Below are 13,896 nucleotides of genomic sequence, written 5' to 3' on the forward strand. Positions count from 1 at the left end.
GAGAAGGGCGGGGCCGGCCGCCTCGGGGACCCGGAGAGAGGGCGGGGTCTGGAAGAGAAGGGCGGGGCCGGCCGCCTCGGGGACCCGGAGAGGGGGCGGGGTCTGGGATGAGAAGGGCGGGGCCGGCCGCCTCTGGGACCGGGAGAGGGGGCGGGGTCTGGGATGAGAAGGGCGGGGCCGGCCGCCTCGGGGACCGGGAGAGGGGGCGGGGTCTGGGAGAGAAGGGCGGGGCCGGCCGCCTCGGGGACCCGGAGCCAGTGGGCGGGGCCGAGCTCCGCGATGGGCCGGGATCCAGGGCAGCACGGAGGCGTGGCCGGGAACCTGGTCCCGCGCTGCCGCACCGAGGCCCCGCCTCCACCCCCGCCGGTCCTCCTCGCTAAAGGGACGCAGGAGGGGAGCCGAGGGGGCCGGGGGTCGGGGGAGGGGAGGAGAGGAGTGGGGAGAAGGCGGCGGCGGCGGCCTTGCTGCAGCGCTCCTCTCGGGGACAGGCCGACCCGGGGAGCGAGGGCGTCGTCGATCCGTGCTGCTCTTCTCGCCGCCGAGCCCGCCCTTCTCGCCATGTCCCAGAGCCGGCATCGCGCCGCGACCCCGCCGCTGGAGCGCGAGGACAGCGGGACCTTCAGGTGAGCGCGCGAGCGGTCGGAGCCGCGATGAGCAGGCCGAGGCTGGAGGGCGGGGGGGCGGGGGCGGGGGCCGGCTCTCCAGCGGCATTGTGGGAAAGCCCCTTCCCGGCGCTCTGTTCGACCCCTGCGGGGGCCCGCGGGCGCTCGCCCCGCCCTCCCGGCGGCGCGCGGGCCGGGGGCTGCGGCTGGGCCCCGCCCCTTGGGCGTCCTCCGGGGGCTGCCGGGCGCGCGAAGGGGGTTGGGGCCTCCCGGGGAATGGGATTTGTGAGCTTAGCCCTGGGAGGTGGCAGCTCCTCTGTTCCCCTGCGAATCCGCTCTGCCCTCCTTCAGGTTACCCCCTAAAGACGGCCCGCGCTCTGCCCGCCCCTGCCCCGTGCCCGCCGCAGTGGGGCTGGCAGATGGTGCCCTTGCCAGCTCTGGCCGCCGGGAGCCCTGGTGCCTCGCGCGTCCCCATTGGTGGCAGTCAGGACTAGCCTCTATCATGCTGCTGTTTCCCTCCCTGCTTTGGCATGCAAAGCACACCTTTTTCTTTTCTTTTGTGTTTTTTTCTTTTTCTTTTTCTTTTTCTTTTTTTTTTTTTTTTTTGCAGTTTGGGGAAGATGATTACAGCTAAACCAGGGAAAACACCGATTCAGGTATTACACGAATATGGCATGAAGACCAAGAACATCCCGGTTTATGAATGTGAAAGATCCGATATGCAAATACACGTGCCCACTTTCACCTTCAGAGTAACCGTTGGTGACATAACCTGCACAGGTCTGTATGCACAGTTAACCTCCGACAGCCCTGAGGGTTGGTGGTCAAGACTTGCTATTGCTTATCAGTTGGGCAAGTGCCCTTTTTACTGGAGACAGCTGTGAGGAGCAGGCTCTTGAAACTGAGACCTCTCATCTCAGGCCGTTGGGATTTTCCAGCTTCATCTGATTCTCTCCCTAATTTTCTCTTCCCCAGATACCAGGAGAAGCTCAGAAACACCCTAGGACCCTCCTAGGGTTCTTCCAAGAATTAGGGAGAAGCAGGAAAGGTTCTTGGAGCAGCCATAGCTGGATCAGTAGGTGCTGTCAAGTTTTATAGTTTCATAGATTATAGCAGATTCCATGACTCCGGAATTTTCTGAACCCCTCCCTTTTCTGTATGGACTCATTTGGTACTTTGGGCCACTTGTACCACACTTGTTTCTGTATCCATGCAAAATGAGGAAGGCAAAAGGCTTGATATACTCTATATTGATTGCATAGCAGCTTCTAGTTCCTCATACTGTACAGGTGTTTTAATAAACTGTTATCTCCTTTTTTTAATACATGAGGAAATGGGTTCAGAGAGATTACAAGTAATGTGCCCAAGGTCACGTGACAATGGAGTTTTAGAGTTCACACTCACCTTATTATGGTCTGTGGTTTGAGCAAATAACTGAAGCTGCCCATTTGTACATGTAGACATTTTGTTTCCTATGTGTCTATTTAACTGCAAACAAAAAATTTTGAATAGTAATTTAATTTGGAAGAATGTCAAGAAAAAAATTCAGCAGGAAGGCTGAAGTTCTACCATCTTGTAATCTGAAGGCATCATTTGTTTGTGTACCTGAAAAGCTCACGTCCACTATTTTCATTGAAGCCACTTTAAGATAATTTTGAAATTTTTTTGTCTATGTGTGCCAGCTGGAAGATTCTTCATGTGAACCATAGAATCAGCAATGCATTACTGCTTTAGCTGGTCTATGTTTAAATATTCAGTAAAAGTTCAAGAAAAAGTAGTCTTCCCCCCCCCCCCCAAAGTGTTATATACAAGAGATTAACAACCTATGGCAACCATTCTGCCTAGGCTCCCTACTCTTCTTGCACTGCCCTGTCTTCCTATGTAAGCTTATCTCCACAGCTTCAAATACTGATAATTTTGAAATCAATATCTTCAGCCCGGGGCCCAGTAACAAAACAGTGTATCAGCCTATGTTTGCTGGAAATCTTTGCTTGGAGGACCCAGATGCACCTCTGTCTCTCATTGACTTATACTGAATCCATCTTCTCTCAAATCCATTCCCCCTGCTTTCCCTAGCTCAGTAAAGGGCCCACCATCACCGTTTGGCTCATAGTAGAAATTTGGGTCTCATCTCCATGACTTCTTCCCCTTCCTCTGTCTCTTGTCCCGTCTATCACCAAATCTTACTTCCTAAATGTCTCTTGAATCTATCTGTTTCTCTCTCTTCTTCCCATTGCTACTGCTTGGGCCACTTGGATTATGGCTATAGTCTTGTAGCTGTACTTTCAGCTTCTAGTCTTGTGATGTCCATTCTCCATACAACAACAGGAGTGTTCTTTCTGGCATTCAAGTCTGTTCATATACTTCCTCTCCTTAAAATCCATCCAGGGGTTTTCCCATAATCCTCTGGATGAATACAGATTTGTTAATATGATTTGGAACCTTGCTTCTCAAAATGTGATCAACAGCAGCATTGATATTACCTGGGCACTTGATGGAAATGCAGAATATCAGACCCCATGCCAAACCTACTAGGTCAGAGTATGCATTTTAACAAAATTCCCAGGCGTTTCCTATTTGAGAAGCACAAATATAGGAGACTCTTTTCTGACCTCTGCTCCTACCCTACAACTCTCTAGCCTTTTATCTCAAAATTTCTTCCTTCAAGGTCTTGTTGTAACCAACTACATGGGGCTCTTAAGAACACCATGCTCTTTTCTCTGCCCAGATTGTTGTTCTTAACCCCTAGCTCTCTTCATGTTACTAGTTTTTACTAACCTTTAAAGTCTTTATTTAGTTATCTCCTTCTTCATGAAACCTTTCCAAATCCTTACTAAGAGTAGAGGAGCTGCCCCTTTTGTGTGCTCCCCTACAGCCTGCACTTAGGCCTGTCATTACATATACTGTTCCATATTTCAAACACCTGTTTACGGAAGAAATTCCACACTAGGGTTTTGTGCTCTTTAAAAGTATGGACTCTGTTTAGTTCTCTGCTATATCTCTAATACCTACATTAGTGGATAATTGAGTATGGTGCATGTGTCTTCTGACCCTTGAGCGTCACCCTTGAAATTTATTCCAGGCCTCCTTTCTTTCCTCCACACCAGAGAAATGGGCATGAGCATTCTGATACCACCTTCTAAGGGTTCTCAACACCTAGTTTGAACAAAGAAGGAAAAATATTGAATTTACCATTTACCAGATATGATGACTTAACTGCAATTAGGCATCAATGTCAGTGATTAGTCAGGCTAGCCCCTACCGCCCCTTAGCTACCTGTAAGGGATACAGATTGTATGCAAGACACAGAACATAAACTCTCACCTTCTTCCCCATATAGCTTTTCCCACCCTGAACCCAACATATAGCCATGATTGCTTATCCAGTCTAGGAGTTTAATCCCATATAGGACAGGCTGTTAGAATAAAATTGTGCACATTTTGCTGTAATTGGCTCCCTTAAAGGAAACTTCTTGCTACAGAAGAATTTCTCTCTGTGAATAGGGAAAGAGTAAAATACTAAGTTGCATTTCTTCAGAAGGTGTGATACAGTCTACTTTATTATCACTTTATGTAATAAACATATAATGTAGACATAATATGGATTTTTTTACACTAGTATGCATAGAATTAAATACATAGAACATTTAAAATCATGGGTTTTATAATGTATTTCATGTGGTGAATATTTTATTATAGTATATTTGTAGTATGTTTTCATTAGCTAGTGTATACATGTACAACCCGTAGTGACTTTGTTTTGCATTATGAAAACATTTATGCAAGCCTCACATTTTCACAGCATATACTTTTTTTGTTGCTAACCTTAATTCAGGTGAAGGTACAAGTAAGAAGCTGGCGAAACATAGAGCTGCAGAGGCTGCCATAAACATTTTGAAAGCCAATGCAAGTATTTGGTGAGCTAAATTTCTTTGTATTCTGCAGCTCAAAAATATCATGGCTGAGGTAAGATTAAAAGTTTGAACATGCTCACAAAAGCAACAGAGTGAACAGTTTTTAGTATCTAGCTTTAAAATCTTATTTTCTTGTGAAAACTTATCCTCCCTTGAAGACAACTTTATCCTTAAGAAATTAAATCCAGCAATTAGCAATTAAATGAAGGCTCTCTCTCTCTTTTTTTTTTTAAATATGTTTTTATTAATTTCAGAGAGAGGAAGAGAGAGAGAGAAGCATCATTGATGAGAGAGTCATTGATCGGCTGCCTCCTGCACACCCCCGACTGGGGATGGAGCCCGCAACTCGAGCATGTGCCCTGAGTGGAAATCCAACCATGACCTCCTGGTTCATAGGTCGGCGCTCAACCACTGAGCCATGTCAGCCGAGCAAGGCTCTCTTAAAGTGGGCTTTTTTTTCCCAGGAGGGGTACAACAGTAGAAAACCAGAGTTTTTCTGGCCAGTGTCTTACTGTGTTAAGACTAATTATTTCTACACTGAGGAAAGCAAGGTGTGAGGTGGGAAAAGATCAGCTAAAAACACTTGTTTAGGAATTCTGATTTAGAAGAAGACAAAAAGATTTCCTTTTACTATAGAATGTCTACCAAATGCAAGAGGATGTTGAATGGGATGTTAATTCTTGACATAGCTTTCCAAAATAAATTTGTTAATCACATTAGGACTTTTGGAAAGAGTGTTGGTCCTGGAGCATCTCATGTATCGTAAAGTGGTGCCCTTGTTTCTAACCATTTGCATAGTTTAACCAGTGTAAGCCTTGGATTTTATAAAATGATGCTTGATTCTCTAGGGTCACACATTATAATTGATTCATGCTACCTTTTTAGACATGCCAAATGGAAAGACAGATATTGGATCTCTCCCTTGCTGGTGATGGCCATGCTATTTCTGTGCAGCACAAAGTGTTAAGTATATTTGTAGAAATGAGTGTACATAATGTCCTTCCTGCACATGGGCACTTCAGTTTGTCAGCAAAAAAGGACAGCACACTTTACAATACAGGGTGGGGCAAAAGTAGGTTTACAATTGTTTGTGGAAAAGAATACAATAATTAATAAATAATACAAGAATAAACTTTATATCATGTACTCACAACTGTAAACCTACTTTTGCTTCACTTGTGTTTCTTGACAGGTAAGATGGGAATTCCTAAGCTGTAATAAGACCTAAAGTGCTCTGATTTAATACAGAGATTTTCTCACTTTTTCATCACAGTTATTTGGATAGCTTAGGCAGGCAGCATTGTAAGTGAATATTCATCTCATCAGCCTATGTGAAGCTTGAAATTTTGGTAGAAAAAACACTTGAAGTGACAATAACTAACGCTCATTTGTCACGAAAGAAATGCCTCTTCAGTTGCCTGGGTGGTAGTAACCTTGGAATGTAGCTCATTCAGTGTCAGACATCCATCACCCAAGTCTTTCAAATTTCTTAGAAGAGGAGTTGCTCTCTTTTTTCCTAATCACAATCCTCACGTGCTGAAACCAGGTTCACGCAGGCTATCTATTTTATGTAGGATGCACGTAAATCTTGGAGGGTTATCCTAGCATGTGATACATCAAACAGGTTTTTCTTCCATAATTATCTTAATGAAAGAGCTACATTTATGACTTGTATTATTCACAGGCTAAATTCCCTGACTGTTAGTCTTCCCCTTTTGTGTAGTTGTAACAATAGTATACTTTACTTAAATACATTTTATTGAGCACCAGTTATAGACGAAGTTCTACAAGGCTTAGGAGGGTAAGTGATAGATGGGCCCTACCATCAAGGATTTTACAGTTTGAACAGGGGTGAGGGATAGGCAAATTACATGTATTTGTAAGGGTTTTTGTATTTACCATAACTTATGGTAAAATAATTTGCTTAAGAAAGTGTCAAACCAAATGTTATAATGGCTCAAAGGAGGGAGAAATTTTATTGCATTGGGGTAAAAGGGTAGGCTTTTTAGAGGATGTGTCATTTGAGATGAACCTCAGATGGTGGATAGATTAGATTCTCATGGAAGAGGTGGGAGATAAGGGCATTCCATGTAGACAGAACAGCAAAAGCAGAGGCATAGAGGGTTAAATAGAAAATACTTGTCGTGTACTTAATAATTTGGGAGAAATTATTTGGTTTTATAACACTTTAAAAAAATGTTTAGCTTTGCAGTTCCTGACCCCTTAATGCCTGACCCTTCCAAGCAACCAAAGAACCAGCTTAATCCTATTGGCTCATTACAGGTAAGTTGCACGGTTTTTCCATACTTAGCATTTTGTCTACTGAAAACAGATGTCATTAATTGATCAAATGAAGGCCTAAGACAAGGAGTTAATATTTTAAAGATAAGATGGTATAATATTTTGTTTTCCAAGTTATGATCATTAGATAGTACAGCGCTAACTTGAAATTATTTTCCTTTTTATTTATGTTTTGGATTTTCTTCCATGTACAGTCTCTGCCTTTGATTTGTGGAATTCTCACTTGAGATCAACAGGACCTCAGTGCACATGGGTAGAGTGTTTTATACTTTAAGAACGTTTCTTGCCATTCTTGTGACCAACCTCTTTCTATTTCTCTTGAGACAGAAGACTTTAAAGAACCCAAATCGGGTATCCTGATTCAAGAATAGGGGAGAAATCTGTTTATTTGCTTATTCTACCAAAGTATATCTATATTCAGCTTTGAATTTCTGCATGCAGAGTATCCACCTTGCAGAGTATCCATGTGCTCTGTTGGACGACTCCCCTCCCCGTTATCCACCGTGATCCAGCCAGTCCCTGGGTTTCTTTCCGGCTCTAGGAATTATCCTGTAGTTTTCTTCCTCTTTTCCCAACCTCATTCAAGTCTGTTTGCTGTCTCTGCTCCTCTTTGCTCTTGATCAAGTGCAGTAGTTAGCCCCCTGTGGCAGGGAGGCCTGTGGGTCGGCAGTGAGCCCTATGGATATCCTCTCTGATGTTTCCAAAGGGGGCGATAGTAGTTTGTCCTCCTGTTTGAACTCTGATACCAGCTCGCTGTTGCTGAATGGAAGAACCCCATTCATAGCAGGAAACTGCTTCCGCTTTGGTATTATGGACTTGTAAGGTATAAAATGCAGGAATATCTATGGGAAGTTCAGGGTCTTCCCTAACTTTTCCATTGCAGAATATCATTATTCCTTTAGACATATAAATAGAAATGGTATCAAAATGACGAAAGACTGTCATTTATGTGACTGAGCCATTGGTAGTAAGAATTTCTACTAAAGCCTCATCTGAATTCTCTAGGAATTAGCTATTCATCATGGCTGGAGACTTCCTGAGTATACCCTTTCCCAGGAGGGAGGACCCGCTCACAAGAGAGAATATACCACAATTTGCAGGCTAGAGTCATTTATGGAAACTGGTACTTACTTCTTTTTATCCTCATACCATTGAAGACATTTGAAGTATTTTCAGATGATAAATGACCATAGAAATTTGTGTTGTGACAGCTTTTCACATTTTTTTTTGTTGAGAAAAAATCGATACACTCTTGTGCTACTGTCTTTAACTTTCTGCCAGTGAATTTAAGTATAAATATTTGGCTTAAGAATACTTCTACATCTTAATTTGATATTTTTAAAAGTCATGAGTTGTTAATAGTGGAAAGACAAAGAATGAATTGACTCTGCGCAGTCCTCATTGATGTACTTAAGAAATCTCATTTGGTGTTTCAGCAGCTATTTTAGAAGGTAGGACTAGAAAACACTTTGTTTGCATTTGAAAACAAGATGATCAATAACAGGCTAGATGACAAAACGTTGCAGTGAAATAAAAATAAAGTAAAAATTATTCTTGTAAATTATAGCAACTTTTATGTTGTAAAGGCCATAAACTATGAGGAAAAGAAGTTACTTAATAAAGTACTAGTGAGGATTCCTATTTAACTTCTCTAACATGTTTTTGTTTTTATTTTTCTTTATTGATTTTAGAAAGATGAAGGGAGAGAGAGAAACATCAATAATGAGAGAGTCATTGATAGGCTGCCTCCTGCATGCCCTCCCACTGGGAATCAAGCCCAAAACCCAGGCTTGTGCCCCTACCAGGAATTGAACCTTGACCTCCTGGTTCATAGGTCAGCACTCAGCCACTGAGCCATGCTAGGTGGGCTCTAACATGTTTTTATCATTTTTAATGAAAGGGAATTTTACCTTGGCTACATAATAGTTTAAACTAATGCGCAACTTTTTGCCCCCAAGAGGTAGTGTGGACCAGTGCAGAAAACACTGGGCCAGAAGCAGGAACCTCCGCTTCTGTTCTTGATGCAGTCCTTGGTTTGCAAGTTCAGCAACTTAATCTCTCTGGGCTTCAGTTTTTAAATCTAACAGAAGCATGAAAGAAGATGAAATATGTGGTATCTTTCAACTTCCGTATCTCCTTTCTTATTTATGTTAGAGAAATTTCGCGTAATTGTCAGTTTACAGAAAATTGTAAGCAGGAAGTAAACATTGAGAGACAGAAATTGTAATTCAAATATACCTTGGTAAATTTGAATATTTGGTCAGAATCAAACCATATATAATTCATTAAAACTAGACATAGGGAAATATAACTATTTGGCCAGAATGAAACCAAATATAATTCACTGAAACTAGACTTAGGGAAATATAACTATTAAAGGAAAACAAGGTATAACTATTAAAAATAAATTATTAAAAGAAATGCCTTTGAAAATGTAAGAATTAATAGCTATATGAATCATAACAAGCAAAGATGTCAGGTCAGTGTGTAAAAACCGTGAGGTGGTTCTCTGGTTAAACACAATGTACGTTTGGTCATTCTCTCTGGACACATTTCTTTTCCAAGTCTACCATTTCTTTTTTTTTATTTAGGAAAGGGGGCTTCAAAAAAGCAAGCCAAGAGAAATGCTGCTGAGAAATTTCTTGCCAAATTCAGTAATATTTCTCCAGAGAACCACATTTCTTTAGTGAGTATTGATCATACAGCTATGATGTTAATGTGATTAAGCATCTTTTGCTATAGGAAACTTTCCTAGGTTTCTTGTTGTATAGATACTTCAGAGCTGCAGCTTTTGAAAATCTCTTCATTGTTTAGTAACACACTACCCCAATTTAATCTGCCTGCTGTATGTGAGTCAGGGTCACAGGGGTGAACAGGTCAGAGGGTTTGGGAGACACAGTGAAACTGAGAACTGGGATCTAAAGATAATAGGCCCATAGTGCCTTTTTCACCTTCAGCCTGACAGTGTGTTTCCATCTCTTTGTTATCCATTCATTTACCACTCAGTAAACATTTAGTGAGCTCGTGCTCTGTGCGAAGCTTTGTGCTGGGTACTAGTATACAGTGGTCAGACAGTCTCTGCTCCTAAGGCGTTTATAGCCTACGGGAGAGAGGAAAGAACCCTGCAGACCGGTCCTTGCCGAGGCTGCTTAGAAACACGGGAGAAGGCATCCAGCTGAGCCTGGGGGTCTGGGGAAGGCCTCTTGGAGGAAGTAATATCTAAGTCGAGACCTGCAATGTACTTTTCACCTTTTCTACAGTTTCTTTGTTTTCTGCTTTACAGCTTTTGATTACAGTGATTGGTATTCAATACAAGAAATCATAAAGATATGAAAATTGCTCTATATTTTAATTTGTAAATTACTGTGCTAATCAGATGCAATTATTTGCAAATTGAATAGTATTCTTAAATATCTTATATATCTTAATGTGACTATCAGAAAATTTGACTGAGAGACATTTGTACCTTACAAAAGCACTTTAAATACTTCCAGTATATTACTGCATGTGCTTCTTTTTTCTTGATATGATGGTATTTGTTAAATGTATGTACTTGTTAGTGTTGTCTAGTTTAAATTAGAAGGTTAACCAAATGGTGTTCATTTAAACATGCTTTATAAAGTATTAAATGTGAGGGCCTTATAACTACTTTGAGTTATAATTTGGAAACCAGTCCCAGTTAAGAGTCCTAACCTTCATCTGTTTTTCAGACAAATGTGGTAGGACATTCTTTAGGATGTACTTGGCATTCCTTGAGGAATTCTTCTGGTGAGAAGATCAACCTACTGAAAAGAAGCCTCCTCAGTATTCCAAACACAGACTACATCCAGCTGCTTAGTGAAATCGCCAAGGAACAGGGTTTTAATATAACATATTTGGATATAGGTATGAGGGGGGTTTTGGCTTATCCCAAAACATATTTCTTTTAAAAATATGTTTGAGAAACAATAACTTCTATTATAGTTGATTTCATTGATCAGGGATTCTAACTATATATATTACTACAGCAGTAACACATATAATTGATATGTTCCATTCTTATAAATAATACTAAAAATAGCCAACATCTCTACAGTTATAATACTAAAAACAATAATAGCTAAAATTTATAGAATTTTACTATGTGCCTAGGCACTCTTCTAAGGACATTACATAATAACTGATTGAATCCACAAATTAACCCTATGCAGTAGGTTCTGTGTATAAATGAAGAAAGTAAGGCACAGAAAAGTTGAGAAACTTGTCTAAGATCACACAACTAGTCAGTGGTAGAGCCAGATGAGGGGAAGAGTAACTGCAGATACACTGTCTATTAAACCAGCCCTGATGGGCAGATTGACAAATATAGAGGCACCACATTTTTAGAATAAGTATCAAGTTTATGGGGGCCAGACCTCTCTCCCTACTTCATCACTGTATGCCAAATCTGGGAGATAAATGGGGGCAAGTCAATTTATAAATTGCTTTATCCCATTCCAGTTATCATCATCTCGATTTTCTCTAGCCCTTAATCATTTAAATAGGCAAATATGGAAAGACTGGAAAGAAAGGCAGTTTGAATTTTCCTTTAATTCAATTTATAAAGCTGGTTAATATGTACGTGTGTGTGAGTATATGGGCCCGTGCATTTATTATCATGATTTAACATAAATATAATACGTGAAGAATTTGTTATCCTTTATTCCAGCTTCAGTGAGCTATGGGGACCTAGCTTGTCAGAGCTACTACCACTGAGAAAGTGGGTGTTTAGGGATTGAAAGAACTTCTGATTTTCTCTGCTACTTTAGGATTAAGTGATGGGGTCAAGTGCAGTGTCTTAATATACTGAGAATGAGGCCAACCCTGGGAATTTAGTACAGACAGCTGGTCAGAAAAGGTGGTTGATGTTGGCAAGCACGGTGGGAGTGGCTGCTTAGTGGGTGTGGTGTTTCCTTGTGGGGTGAAGAAATGATGAAAATGTTTTATAACTACGTAGAGGTGCTGGTTGCACAACATTGTGAATGTGCTAAATGCCACTGAATAGTTCACTTTAAAAATGGTGAATTTTATGTTCTATGAACTTTACCTCAATTTAAAAAAAAGAAAGAACCTGGATGCTAGAACTAGAAAGCCTCTTCAGACATTAAATAATCCCATTGCATCTGGATATTTTCCACTATGTTGACTGACTGAAGTAATATTTAATCATGACCTCTTTAAACAAATGAGGACTCCTGTGTTTCTACTTCCCTTATCTTGTTTAATTATCTTTAGTAAGAATGATTCATCAGTTGATGAGAAGAACATTTGTTTCCTGGGTTTACGTATTGTTTTAAAACATCCTAACCGATAGAACTAGACTCTTTGCACAGATTTATAACCAAAGAACATTAAGGCACAAGGGAGATCTTGCCCTGAACCATGTTTCCTAGTTCAAATGTCTACTGAAAGAAACCCTAGACTTCATAATGAAAAATACAACCTCCCCAGTGCTCTAGCCAATGTTTTCTTTTTCCTTCCCTTTTAAAAAAGTTGCTCTGGTTCAGTAATTTGTAAATACTGTTCAATTAACCACATTAGAATTGCCTAGCTTTTTAAAATATATATATATGCAAGAATCTGACATTTTTAACCCCCAACACTGCATTTCTGATTGAGTAGGCTGGAGTGAGGCCTGGACACGCGTATTTCTTTAAAGTTCCTTCAGATGATTATGAAGCACATCTGTGTTTGAGAATTGCTATAGCTGAGCAGTTGTATTTTGGTTTTTGTTTGTACAAGAATAACAAAGATGCCCTGACCAGTGAGGCTCAGTTGGTTGGAGCATCATCCTGTGCACCAAAGGTCTCCGGTTGGATTCCTGGTCATGGCACATACCTAGGTTGTGGGTTCAATCCCCATTCGGGGTGCATGTGGGGGGCAACCAATCAATGTGTCTCTCTCACATCCATATTTCTCTTTCTCCCTTCCTTTCTAAAATCAATTTAAAAAAATTATTTTAAAAGAAAGAATAACAAAGATGATGAAGTGGAGTAGTCTACCATGGATGCTTACAGAGAAAAACAATGATAAAAAGTATTGTTTATACAAATGATCTACTTTATATACACTTATTAACCATTGTGCTTGAATTTGTCATTACAGAAGAACTGAGTGCCAACGGACAGTATCAGTGTCTCGCCGAACTGTCCACCAGTCCCATCACGGTCTGCCATGGCTCTGGGATCTCCTGTGGCAATGCACAGAGTGATGCTGCCCACAATGCTTTGCAGTATTTAAAGATAATAGCGGAAAGAAAGTGAACTTGGAGCAACCTAGAAAACCCTCAGCAGCATAGAAAAAGTTCCTCTCTCACCCCTTCCCAACTAAAACGTTTACTGTAATGTTTGAGTTTGTGTGTTGTTTCTAAATCTCTTTCATAGATTCCATCTACACTACAGATTTAATTGTCTCATAGTTGTTATTAAACTCTTTTTAATGGCTTCAACTTTGTATTGTTATATTGTATTTATAAACTTTGTACCGTAGGCAGAGTGTAGCACCCATTTGGCAATGCCATGTACGAGAAGGAAGAAACTGCATGTTTATTGATGATGAAGATGATGAAATAAAACTGCTACCAACAGTCTTACTGGTGCTTAACCTCTTTGTACAAGGCTGTATAAAGGGAATTCAAAGGAGGCCCCTTAGAATTAGTGTTGAGGATGCACTAACAGCCTTTTATTGAATGTGATTATTACATCCCAGGGAACATGCTGGTCTGCTGTGTATGTGAATCCATGTAATAAAGAGCTGTTGTTTTAAAGGGTTCTACTCATTTTATTAAAGTGTTACTGACTTGACTGTGGCTCTTTTCTTTTTAGCCATTCATGTGAGTAACATTATAATGTGGCTGTTCTGTTATTTACATAGCTCTAGTTTACTTCTGAAAGTCAAAGGTTAATAATAAAAATCAGTGGCCTAAGCAAAAATTTACAAATTATATACATGATGACTCCCATATTTTCTCAAAGCGTAAGCAGTGTTGTCTTTTTCTTTGACATAACCATTTATCAATGAATTGTAAAAACATTAGTAGAATTACAAAAACAAAACTTTCCA

General features: G+C 40.8%; 1 protein-coding gene across 6 annotated transcripts; it reads left to right on the forward strand.

The window, feature by feature from the left end:
• Positions 1–275: 275 nt before the first annotated feature.
• On the forward strand, positions 276–13,426 carry PRKRA (protein activator of interferon induced protein kinase EIF2AK2). Of its 6 annotated transcripts, none has more exons than XM_081143321.1 (9): positions 404–623; positions 1,213–1,382; positions 1,578–1,681; positions 4,437–4,518; positions 6,720–6,798; positions 7,822–7,939; positions 9,408–9,502; positions 10,527–10,701; positions 12,940–13,426. In XM_081143321.1, exons 5-9 carry the CDS (start codon positions 6,742–6,744, stop codon positions 13,095–13,097), a joined length of 603 nt encoding a protein of 200 aa, XP_080999447.1. In that variant the 5' UTR covers positions 404–623; positions 1,213–1,382; positions 1,578–1,681; positions 4,437–4,518; positions 6,720–6,741; the 3' UTR covers positions 13,098–13,426. The 6 variants fall into 6 exon arrangements, with proteins under 6 accessions (XP_080999445.1, XP_080999448.1, XP_080999447.1 ...); XM_081143320.1 differs by having other exon boundaries at positions 462–623; positions 1,213–1,258; positions 1,578–1,677; XM_081143319.1 differs by lacking the exon at positions 1,578–1,681 and having other exon boundaries at positions 276–623.
• Positions 13,427–13,896: the final 470 nt, after the last annotated feature.

Source organism: Miniopterus schreibersii (genome assembly GCF_964146895.1).
Source record: "Miniopterus schreibersii genome assembly, chromosome: 7".
NCBI classification, from domain to species: Eukaryota; Metazoa; Chordata; class Mammalia; order Chiroptera; family Miniopteridae; genus Miniopterus; species Miniopterus schreibersii.